This window comes from Penaeus monodon, unplaced genomic scaffold (genome assembly GCF_015228065.2).
Source record: "Penaeus monodon isolate SGIC_2016 unplaced genomic scaffold, NSTDA_Pmon_1 PmonScaffold_7738, whole genome shotgun sequence".
NCBI classification, from domain to species: Eukaryota; Metazoa; Arthropoda; class Malacostraca; order Decapoda; family Penaeidae; genus Penaeus; species Penaeus monodon.
Genome location: NW_023662925.1, coordinates 3,050 through 15,549, shown reverse-complemented (window position 1 = coordinate 15,549; position 12,500 = coordinate 3,050). Strand labels below are relative to the sequence as shown.

Below are 12,500 nucleotides of genomic sequence, written 5' to 3'. Positions count from 1 at the left end.
CCCCCCCGGGGCCCCGGGGGCCCTGGCCCCATAAATTTAAGTTTTTTCCCCCAAAAAGGAAGGTCAGAAAAAAACTCCCCCTGTGCTGTTAGAATTTGTTCTAACACTGCCCCCCCTTGTTGGATGTATGGGGGGGGGGCGAGAGGGAGAAGGACTGCCCAAATAATAGGAGAAAAAACAAAAAAAAAATTTACAGAGCAAAGAGACCCATGCAAGGCCAGACCAGGCAGCCACCCTGAAGCCAATGGCTCCAGGGGGCAAAAGAAAACCCCAAGACGGATGACATCATGCCTGCGCCAAGATGGGGACAAGACAAAAAAAACTTCAAAAAAATGGTCCACCAGATGGACTCTCGGCTCCCCCTCCAGGCCAGCCCCCGGGCCGGGAAGGTTCTGAGCCCCCCCTCAGACGACCCCCCCCCCTGAAAATTTGGGGAGCACCAGCAAAACCAGCCGAAACAGCTGGTGCCCCCGAGCAACCCCCAAAAGCCGAAAGGGGGGGCCCGAAACGACCGGGGCCGGAGCCCGACCCCGGGGGAGAGTCTGGACCCCCAAGGCGTCCCCCCAGTTCAAAGTGCCAGTCAAACCGAAGGCTTGACAAGGTTTGTGTACAGAAATTTCCGAGACAAGGCCCGAGAACCAGCCGTCGGGGTAAAGAGATTATGGAGAGTTTACACCACGGTACAGGAGGCTTGTGGCAATCCCACTGAAAACGGAAAGCACCGAGTGTCAGAACCAAATGAGAAGCCATAAAAAACGCCCACGGGGCCGGGGCCACAGTGAAAGGCCCCGGGTGAAGCCAGAATTTGCAAATCTCAAACTAACGAATGCAAAAACTCAGACCATCGGCTAGGGCCCGACTGAAAAAAAAGTTGTAAACTCCAAAAAAGATTAATTTGACTTTGGCATTTCCTTCAAAATACTCTGGTGACCTTTGGAGTTGAGAGCCCCCGGTAGCCACGGGTCAGCCGCTTGAAGCCACTGCCAACCTGCACCATTGTTCCCTTCCCGAAGGTTTCTGCAGGTGAAAAGGAATTCCTCCTATGCCATGCACCTCTCGATCACCAAATAGGTATGGTCACAAATTTCCCTCCCTGAACTCCGCTCTCAGTCAGCGACCTTAACAACCCCGAGTACAACACGTAGAAATCCTCAAAGAAGAACCCGCAGAGGGGCCCCTTTCCCCCACGAAACGCACTGCACGCTTTTTCACAGTTTCGTCGCCTGAGGGCCGTACCCTCGGAAAAAACCCCGGGCACATACAACGTACTCTCTCCGTGAAAAACCCAAAACTGCCCCCTGATATTTACGTCGAGTTTCTTCGCGTCTGCCAGCAACGCACAGGGTCAAAAAGCCTTTTCTTGGCCAAATAAGAAAAGGGTCCTTATGATGTAAGAATATGGAAAAGGAAAACCCATACAGCGGATGTTTACGGCGTATTTTTAATACGCAATGTGTCCATATAGATTTTAAACATTAAAATTAAGGGGAAATTTTAAAAAAATATAAAACGATAAATGATAAAATGCGAATGATTCACAAATAAATTTTTGCATGTTAGGTATAAAAAAAAATTGGTTTTGCTATTTACTGAACTATAATTATAATATAAAATAGGTGAGGTGGTTTTTGTGATAGATGAACATTGCCGCAAATTTAAACGCTCTAAAAAGCAAGAAAACTAGGTCACAATCGCCCCTTTAATTTTGCGAAAAAATTTTTGGTTTTGGAAGCATTGGTACCCGTATCATCCAGGAATGTTTAAGGGGCTTTTGGAAAAATTTCCGTTTCATGTCAACCAGGAGTACAGAAAAAAGTGTTGGAGTGGTTTCTGACGAAAAAAAAGACCCTTTTATCTATGGCAAAACGGTGCAAATCGAAAATAAGGGAAATAGGAAGCAAGAGGAGATCGCCCCCCTTCGTTTTTTAAGTCCCTTCCATGTTTTCTTGCGAGAATCAAAAAAAAAATTTAAAGCGGAATTTTACCCAAATAGTCCTTGTTTGCTCCGCTCGGGTAACGAATTTTTGTCATTTTCAGGTCCGTTTTTTGAATTGTATTAATGCTTTTTCCCTTTATTGTTCTTCATTTTTTGGTTTTTTGGAAGATTTATGATTTTGTTTCAACAATCTTTTGCGCATGCGGTTTTTACCCGGGCGATTGCAGGGTAAGGCCAAATCGAGAAAAACCCGGTGAACAGTTTTATTCAGGTGCTTTCGATTGGGCATTTTTTAAAAGGTTTTTTTGGATAATGGACAAATAGGCATTGTTTTTTATACAGCCTGATATTTTAACCCATCCGTTTCGCAAATGCTGAAAAAAAATTATTGAAACCCCAAACAATGTGGGCCATAGACAGGGAAAGGGAAAAAACGTTTTTTCGCGATTTAAAGGTATTTGGGGGTTTCCCGGGGGGTACCCCTTTGGAAACCCAAAAAAAAAGGGGGGGGGGGAAAAAGGGAAAACCCGGGGCAGGGTTTTTCCCGGGGGGGAAACCCCCCCTGTCTAAAATAAAAAATTTTGTAAAACCCAAAATTAATTGGGGTTTTTTAGGACGAAGTAGCCCCCGGGGGATTAATTTTGAAAACCCCTTTTTTTTTTTAAAGGGAACGATTTTTTCCCTAAAATTTTTCAAATTCCCCGTTTTTAAAGTGCGGAAATTTTTTTTTTAGGCTTTTTTTATTTTTTCCCATTTCCCCCCCCTTTTTTTTTCCTGTTTTAAAAATTTCCGTTTATTTTTCCCCCCTTTATCGGGCCAAAAAAATTGGGGGGAAAAAAAAAAATGGTTTCAAAAAAAAATTTATAATAATTTGCGGCAAGACCCGGGTGTCTTTTTAAAATTAACCCGCGTTTTCAATGGGCGGGTTTCCCCCTGGGGATCATCACGTTTTTCTTCAGTTTTCAACAATTTTCCAAGGGAATTGTATGGTGTATGAATTTCTGGAATGAAATTACCGTATTTGCCAAATAATCATTATTTGTCAATTTTTATACGGGCCGATTTTGAATATTTTATAAAAGTTTCCCCGTATTTTTTGAAATAAAGAAAACAAAAGGGAACAACATTACTGGTTGGGGTATACCCAAATTATATCTTTTAAGAGGGAGAATAGAAGAAAATTTAAAATATCTGGCAGAAAATAAAGAAAATTTTGACATGGTTTTACAAACAAATTTAAAAAACTCAAGCTGTCAAAAATCATCTTTTATGAAGGAACCAAGGAAAAAATATTTGCGAGTGAGATCTTAGACGGGACTAAAGAAAAAAAGCACGGGTTCTTTTTTCAAAAAAAAAAAGGGGAGACGTCACCCTAGTTCTTTACACAGAAGACGACAGTTTTTATCAAGGAATGTTATCATTTGATGTATACGTAGATTTGTCTATTTATAGAAACCTGTATGTGTTGGGTTAGTCTAGAAACGTGTACAAATATATCTGACATTATTGTCTTTTTTCGTACAGATCATGAGAAGAGAAGAGGAGAGCAGAGAACGAATTCAATAAGAGGACAGGACCCAAAAAGGGGGAAAAAAGAGGAGTTTAGGAAGAACTATTTAGGGGACAGTTTCCTTGCTGTGCAAAGAAAGCGGGGCTTGGGGAAACGGACGCTGCAAATTATGAAAAAACTACCTTCCCCGTATCCAAACCCCACAAACAAAAATTAGAGTGGGCTTTTGTAGCCCCAATAACTGGAGTTTATGGCGGATAATCGGGGTAGGGGGGGCTTTAATTGCATTAATTCCGGATTACAAATGATGCACGTGCTTATGAATTTTTGCCGAGGCAATGCTAAGTTATGTAGCTAACTACAATGGTAAATGCCCGTTTCTGTGCATAAGATGTATTTATGGAGCAAACGTTTCATTGGGCCCTGAAAAAGGGGCAATAAAACATCAGAGGATGGGTTCTTTCATTATTAAAAGAATTTATATACCAACTTTGGGTTAGGAAAGAATGGAAATATGTTATGCTCTGAGAGGAAAAATTTGTCCAACAAATAAAAATTTCGTTGGTTTTCTAAATCTTGTTTTTAAGATATTTACGAAAAATTATTTTTAAATTTTTTAGTCTTTGCTGTACAAATTTATTTTATTTATCTTTATTATTTAATAAACTGGGAATAAACCCCTCCGTTTGATTTTTTTTTTTTCCTTTTCAAAAAAAGTTTACACAAAAGGCAATATGGAAAGAAGAAAAGGTGATTAATAACTAATTTTTTAGTTAAAAAAGATTGTTTAAATTCCCGTAGATTTTTTTCGTGAAGCTCGTGGGGCCCTGTTTTTTCCAAACGAGGAAAAGGCCCTGTCCCCTCCATTCACCCAAAAATTTGGAACTGGTCAACCCAAATCCTCCCTGAATCCTGCTCTCCGTCAGCGACCTAAAAACCCCGAGTCAACACGTACGCTCCAAAGAAGCAATCCTGCAGAGAGCCGCGCCTTCCCCCCCGAAAGCATGCGGGCCTTTTACAGCTTTGCCCCTGACGGCCCTATCCCCGGAAATATCCGGGCCCTAAAAGTACTCCCCCCATGCCAACACAACCCGCTCCTGATATTCTATGCTCGATGTTTCTTTAGCGTTGCGCGACAGTTTAAGCCGCCTTACTAGCGCGGAGCTCCCCATGGAAATAGCCTAAAAGCGGACGAGATTTTAGCCACCAGACTACCGCACAAGTTTCAGCTGTTTGCCATGCCCCACCTTTAACCCTGGAAACCCTCATGAACAGGTGCCCAACTCAACTGCCGTTCGAAACTTCAGCCGGAAATTTTACCCCGTCCAGATCCCCGTTCATTTTATTGTGCGCGTTGCCTTCAAATACATTAACAGAAAATTTCCCATTCTTTGAAACAAAAAAAAATTTTTATTCTTATGGGAAAATTCCCCAAAAAGTTTTAATTTTTAAAATTCCACAGAAAGTTTTCTTTTATCACAAAAATTATTAGGGGGGGGTGCAACAATTTAAAAGGTCAAATTCTCCGGGGTTTTATCCCCTTTTTTTAAAAAATTAAGGCCCGCTAGAGAAAACGCCATTTAAAATTCAAAAACCCCTTTTAATAAAAACCCCAAAAAGAACTGGAAAAATGGGCCCCAAACTTGGATTTTAAAAAAATTGAAAAAAAAGGTTTTTTTTAGTTTACCCCTTTTTTTTAAAATTTTTTTTTAATTTTAAAAAATTAAAAATCATTTGAAGATCGGGTGAAGTCTGCTCCTCTGCCACTGATAACAATTTCTGGGAGCCAGATGACAAACGTTGGTAAAAAATGATAAAATGCTGGCATATGTTTACCCGGACCTTAAAAACCACCCCGGGAAAGGGGGGAGGAGGAGAGAACTGCGGGAGAATTTGCGCTCGCCGCGTCAAAACGATAGGGAGGAGGGGGAAGAAGGGGAAAGGGAAAGGTTTTTTTGTGATCGTGATTGGTTTAAGAGATGAGTACTGGGTCATGCCCTAGAAGAGGTGTGTCTGATACCAAAAAAAGAGTGACATTTTGAGGTTCCAATTGAGAGGGAAATAATTTCTACAATTATTCTTATAAGAACTTTAGGGTTATTTTTGCACCTGGGAAAATTTTGACGTGTCTTGTTTTTTTTAAGGGTATATAGAGGATTTAACCCCCCTAAAAAATTTTTTTGCAGTGTTTTTGGCTGTTGACGAGAATGTTTCCATATTTTTTCAATGGGTCTGCATCTTTGAAGGGGGGTGAAATTCCGTAAAGGAGTATTTCAGGTTTTGAAAATTTTTCAAATAGCGTTTTTTTTTGTTTTGCAATCATTTTTAAATTTGGGTTTTTATGCTTTCCTTTTGTTTTCAGTTTGAGAGAGGGGTTATCAAATGCCATATTATAAAAGTGCGAGCGAACCGCAGCATTGACACTGCCAAAGAAGAAAAGAGGTGCCAGAACCCCAAAACCTCTGCGGAAAAAAAAAGGGAAGGAGGGAGAACCCCCGCCTCCACCTCAGGGACAAGTCATTGTGCGTCCCTGCAAATCCTTTGGGAAGAACTTGGCGTTACAACCGTGTGTTTTCTGCCCGGTTAAGCCCACCTCGCCTGCGTATGGCCTGAGAGGATGCAGGGCATTGTATGGGAATATATATTTCTGTGTGGTCTCGATCCTCCCAAGCAGTCTTGCCATTCCTACCGGTTTGTACGAGGAGAGCTTTAAGGTATGGGGACGGTGTTCCGACAATAAAAAGGGGAGTTTTTCCCCTGCCGACGTCGTCTCTTATAGGCGGCGCGATTCTCTCTTTGATTAAAAAGATGACGAAGGGGGTTTGACGACATACAACGACAATGCGCAAGCACGAGTTTTTTCCTTAAACATCCCCTGCCCCAAATATGGGATTGACGAAAAATATGCCCTGGCGAAAAAATTTATCCAGACAATGGAATTTGCCTTGGGCCAATTTTTCCCCGTGCGTGCGACGTGTTGTTACAAGGGAAAAATGGAAAAATAAAAGTATATTATCGTATGAGTTTTTTTAAAACCTTTTTTATTAAATTTTATTTTTCCCTGACACGCGAGGGAGGGACCCCCCCCCGTAATTTTTGGTTATTAGCAGACCCCATTGTGTTTTGGGGATTTTGCAAGCACAACCACGTAGGACCCAAAAATTTGGGGAAAAAAAAGGGCCGCAGCAAAGAACGGGAAATGTTTTTTGGGGTGCCCCTTGCTAGGGTTGCCCCATATAAGAAAAGTTTCATAAGGAAGAACTAGAATTAATTAAAATCAAAAAAGAAAGCTCACATAGGCAATAAAGACAGTATAGAGGGGGGGGGGTAGGAAGCCCCCCCCTACGGGGGACCGAAGTCAAACCCGGGCAATGTTTACCAGACAATTCCCTTTGGGTTTCAGAATACTCTAGGTCATATTTTAAAAAATAAAACATGATTGTCACGCCGAGCAGATGCCAGGTAAATAAAATTTAAATTTAAAAATACAAAGTATTTATAACTAATAAACCCAAACCCAAACCTTTAAAAGTAGGATTTTTACACTATAAAATTTCCTAGTCAGGGGCTCTGCCCCCTGGAACCCCCCTTTGGGAATTTTATAAAAACCCAGTCAGGGGGAACGCCCCCCCAGACCTCCGGTTTTGGTTTAAGATTTTTCGATCTAATATTCCCGTTTGGGGAGGGCTCTGCCCCCGGGCTCCAAAGGGGTTTAAAAACCCCATACCCTTTTTATAGCGAAAAAAAAAAAAAACCGAACTTTTCCTCTCCGTTTCTAATCATATTTTTCGCAGCATTTGGGGCACTTGATAGGCTTAGATATAGGATATGAGAGATACTCAGGTCTTGTGTCCTTAATTAGTATGATTTAAAAATGACCGAGAATCGATGAAAAATTTGAGGGTATAGGTATGAAAGTATTTTTATTTAGAGTTTAACAACGCAAAAGTCTGACTGAGAAAATATGATCAAGTTACAATACACAGATGTGACCTCCTTAATTACCGATTTTCGCATATCACCCAGGGGTCGGACACAAGACGCGTCCCAGGCAGTACCTGCGGACGACCCTTCTGGAAAATTGGTCATTTTCGCATCATAGGAAAATCCCCCCGGGACCGATCAAAGAGCGGACCTATGAATTGCAACGATCCACAGCCAGCCAATCGGGGAAATAGGGGACCTAAGCTGACACTTAGATCAGCCACACCTATTTTCCTGTAAAAAAGGGTCATCGCCCAGCCTAGCGAGCCGACCCGAGACATACTAACGGCAGCAAAGACACTTGGTTACCGACCTCGACTGCTCACACCAACCTCCAATTCATCTGCATCCATGAATTGTGTACCAGTGCTAATCTTGATCTTTATTTTCCGAGTCATTCTTGTCACATATATATTATATCGTTTGTCTATATTTTGTGATTTTTGAGGTTATAATATATTGTTATCGTATTCCAGCTGCTGTGTTTAACACCAACCTTTTATTTCTCTATGTGTGGATATTAGATTAATTTAATATTCATCACAGTAGGTAAAGTTTCAACTAGCCATCTTTAAACCGGAAAATAATATATGAAAAGGGTTTAAATGTACCGAGAGCGACACACAAAGGGACAATAAAATCTTGTGAACAAAAATTAGAGTAAGGAAGCAATTAGGTAAATCTGCAGCGGCCTAAAATTTTACCGGGAAATGCGAAAATAAGTTGGTTTTGGCAGAAGATCGATTTGAGAATAATTTAAAATTCGTTCAATTTGTATGCAAGACATTTTCTACAATCAGCACGGAGCGATTTTTCAGTTTCCCAAAAAAAGACTGTTTTGGGGAAAGGATTGTCAGGGTTTTTTATTTCCTGGTTTTAAATACCGAGTAGACAGATGGAGGGCCTGGGGAAATTGTTGAATTGATGAAATAAATTGGTAAAAAAAATATTAACGTTTGTCGACTACTTGAAGTCAGGGGTTTTTTTGGAGTAGTTTTTAGCCGCAAAAGTAGGTTTTTTTACTATGCAGATGGTGCTTGTTTTACTTTAAAGTAATTAAAGAGCGTATCCACCCAGGAAAACCTGTTAAATCAGTGATTGTGGAAGCCATAAAACTGTCCTTGAAAAGAAGGGCCCTTCAACATTTAACGATCATTTAATACAAATTTTGTTGACCCTGACCTACAGGGCACCATACGACGAGGCATAAATGGAGGGAGGCCAAAGCCAAAGTCCAAAGCTCGGCAGGGGGAAAAATACCACTTTATAGGATTTTGGTGAGGGCCATTTTGATGAGGTCCTCCCGGAGCCAAACAAGAGATTCATCAGTTCTCCTCGCCGCTGCTCATCTGTACCCTCCACACTAACGGTATGTTCCCAAAAATTAGCCACCTGGGCCCGGGTATATCACCAGGTTGGTTTATTGGTTGGGAACGCATTGTACAATTAACACGGGAAATGTGGATTTATGCGAAATTACGTAATTTTTACCGACCGAGGGGGTTTTATTCACGTAGAGTTCGGGAAAATGGGCGCTTTCGGGCCTGTTATATTTCAAAGGTTGGCGTGGGCGTCCGTAGAGTTTCATTAGCCGATTTTAATAGTTGTGCTTATTTACTTCTTTCTTTCGGAAAAAAAAAGTTTGTCTCGGATATTCGAAAAACCTACTTTTAACGATTCAAAAAACCACTTTCTTCGATTTCTGGCGTTGATGCCGTTTTTTTTTAATACATTACTGTAATATCTTCATTAAGAACATAAATGCGTGGAGAAACCCGGGGGTTGAAGGGGGGGGGGGATAATGGATAGCATTTGGATGTCAATAGGAACCTGCAGAAATCTAAGAAAGTGATTTATGAAAACAAAAACGAAAAACTAAAACAAAAAAAAAAAAAAAAAAAATCGATTTTGAAAACGAGCTAAATGAAAAAAAAAAAAAAATAAAAAAAAATCGGCTATTGAAAAATACGGACGTTTCCCCCCCATATTTGAAAGTTACGTACCTACCAGTTGTAAGCTCAGTAACACCAAAGCAGGCGTCATCAGGATTTCTCCTGTGTTCTGGACGATTTTACGGGGATAAAACCCCCCTCAACTGGGGTTGTCCTTATACTCAGAGTTGTGCGTGGGTTGTGTGTGGGGTGTACATACACCAAATTGTGTCGGATATTATGGTCAGGGACTCTAAAAAAAAAAACAGTGCTTAGTAAAAATTACGAATACTGAGTGATGCTAAGGTAACAGGGTCCCTGTACCAACGACCGTTGGCGAGACCTGGGTGAATGTATGTGTGACAGCACTTGACCTGGCGCTCGCCACCCTCCCCGCGCCCGACCGCAGGGAATTAATAAACCCAAGAAGGGGGACGGACAACCACCCCTCACTGTCCTCACCAGGATGAGGGTGGGACGGGCTCGATGCCCCCCCAGTGCCAGTGACAACTACCCCCCCCTAACCCTCCACCCTTTGGGAGGGATTGATTCCCCCGAACATAGGGATGTGAACGATGGGGGATTCGACCCGACCCTGATGCTGATAACGAGGGATTCCAACTCGTTCAGACCAAAAGGGGAAAAAAGTGAAAACCATGCCGAAAACACCAGCAACCTGACCAAGAAAAGCAAAACGGAACGACCCAAAAGCGCGAACCCATCCCCCCCCGGGGAAAGAGGTACATTAAATTTGGCCCTTTTCCTGAGGACACGACTTCCGTCGATAAAATAAGGTGGATGAGGGAGGTCAGCCAGTGCCGCCCCTCCAAGAGGAAGGCCCGCAAAGACATGGTGCAGGGGAGAGGATATCCTCGCGCTAGTCTATGTACGCCCGAAAAACAACAACAATATGTGGCCCTGATGATTAATGGCACTTTTGCGGGGATCTCTCTGCAGAACAAAGACGACTTTCAGCCTAAAAAAAAAAAAATACGGGGAATACCTGGTTACCAGGTTTCCGAAGAAGGCGGCCGCTGAGGAGCACTGCATCTTCCGGGCGTTTTTAAAGCCCGGAGGATCTATAAGGACGGACAGCCCTTGAACAGGTCATCATGTATGGAGCGGTGAAAGCCCCACCTACAGAGTACCAATTCTTTGGAAGATACTTTAGAGCCGAGCCCATTCGACCGTGGTGCTCAGAGGTTGTAGTCTGCTACAAGTGTCAAGGTTATGGCCACGTAGCTAAATATTGCAGGAAGGACACAGCGTGTGCTGTCTGTGCAGGAGCTCACCAGGCAAAGGACTGCCCTGCAAGAAACGACAGAAAGGACAACGACAATGAGGACGCCGCCACCATCGTGAAGAGGTGGCGTCAGGTGCAGAGCGGAAGCTTTTGTGACGGCCTGGCACCGTAACTGCCCCCACAAACCGCCACGAGCACCCCCCCCACCTGCCCCGACCGTACCCATGCCCGCGGAGTGGCGATGCCAGCCCAGCCACACACACCCACCCTGGGCCCGGTGCCCGTCACCAACCCACGGGAATTCCCGCAAATGCCAGGGGGTTTCCCCCCATCCTAGGAAACCTGCCACAAGGAAAAAAACCATTGGGAAAAAAGACATGGATACGGCCGAGGAAATAAAAGCATCAGGCAAGAGATTGCTGAAATGAAAAAAAGCATCAGGCAAGAGATTGCTGAATTGAAAAAAAATGATAATGGAGAACAAAAAGTGATCGTGGTAGACAGGGAAAATGTGCGTTTGATGATGTTTAGTGATGTTGAAAATACGAATGAGGTCCCCTGATATTATTATACCCCACGACAAAAGTGAGCGTGTAGACAGGGAAAATGTGCGTTTCTATGATGTTAGTGATGTTGAAAATACGAATGGGGGTCTCTGATATTATTATTACGCACGGCGTTCTGATGATGTTAGTGATGTAGTGATGCTGACAATACGAATGAGGTCTCTGATATTATTACGCACGGCGGACCATCTGAAAACAGTGACGACAGTGACCTTTAAAAATGACGCTGACGAAGATGCGAAGGAAACGGCCCGATCTGTGGGACATCACTCAGAAAATGCTATCAGGTACGGATTATGCGTTTTAGTATCAATACGCGGGAAAGCGCGCAAACATAAATAAAGAAGATACAACACAAATACGTAAGCAGTACAAGAAATATGCAGACTAAAGAGTTTCATAAAAACAGAAATTTGACCAATCAGTTAAAACATAGGGTGGTGATTGGGGGACAAGAAAACAATTTACTTTTCTTTCAGGAATATACGTTGGTGTCAACCGTAGAATTAATGACTTGCTTTACTATTTTCATAACAATAATGTTGAGTATCTGTTTACAAGACCCCTTCACATCAGCCACTAAAATAAAAACCGCCCCTAGAATTAGAGGGCTACCACTCCTTTTACGAACACAGGAAGGGACAGGCCTTTTGATTTTATTTTCAGTGACACCATACCGCATAAGTTGGTGCAGAAATCTAATGACAATGATGTGCAGTAAACACCCATTTACATATTCGAACAGCCTTGGGTTTTTCTATCGTACAATGTTTTACGCAAGGTTAGAAATTTTCAGACTGATTCCTGCCCAATTTTCAGAATCACGGCACAATATGCATGGGAGATTTTAATGCTGGGACATTATACATTTGGAGATAGTCAATGCAATGAAAATGGCGACAAGAGTTCCAACATTTGTGAACAACAGATCTAGGGACAGTATATGATACAGACAGGCAAACTCACGTGGCGGGGGGCAGGCTAGATTATGTAATAGGAAGGGATCTTGTGCATGGAAACGTCAGAAGCATGCTTGCAACAGAGCTTCCCGTGACCACTTTGCAATGGTAACGAGATACGCTGTTGATAATACTCAGTCTACAAAAAACAAATGGGGTTTCAAAATTTCTATCCCCCCCTACCTTGAGCAATCATTTTTAAATCAAGATCTATGACTGGTACAATGATTACACAGTAAACAAGTGTTGATAAATTTTCCATGTACATGACAACAGTGGTCACTGATTACTACAACATTGGGTCTGTCAAAAAAAAAACCTTCAAGAACAGCAACTCACAACGCTCCCAAAAAACCTAAGTGGGCGGTGAC

At 42.4% G+C, this 12,500-nt stretch overlaps 1 protein-coding gene across 1 annotated transcript; it reads left to right on the top strand.

The window, feature by feature from the left end:
• The first annotated feature begins 301 nt into the window (after window positions 1-301).
• Window positions 302-4,603, top strand: LOC119571738 (proline-rich receptor-like protein kinase PERK10). The gene is made up of 3 exons (XM_037918905.1): window positions 302-601; window positions 957-1,071; window positions 4,248-4,603. Exons 1-3 carry the CDS (start codon window positions 302-304, stop codon window positions 4,601-4,603), a joined length of 771 nt encoding a protein of 256 aa, XP_037774833.1.
• Window positions 4,604-12,500: the final 7,897 nt, after the last annotated feature.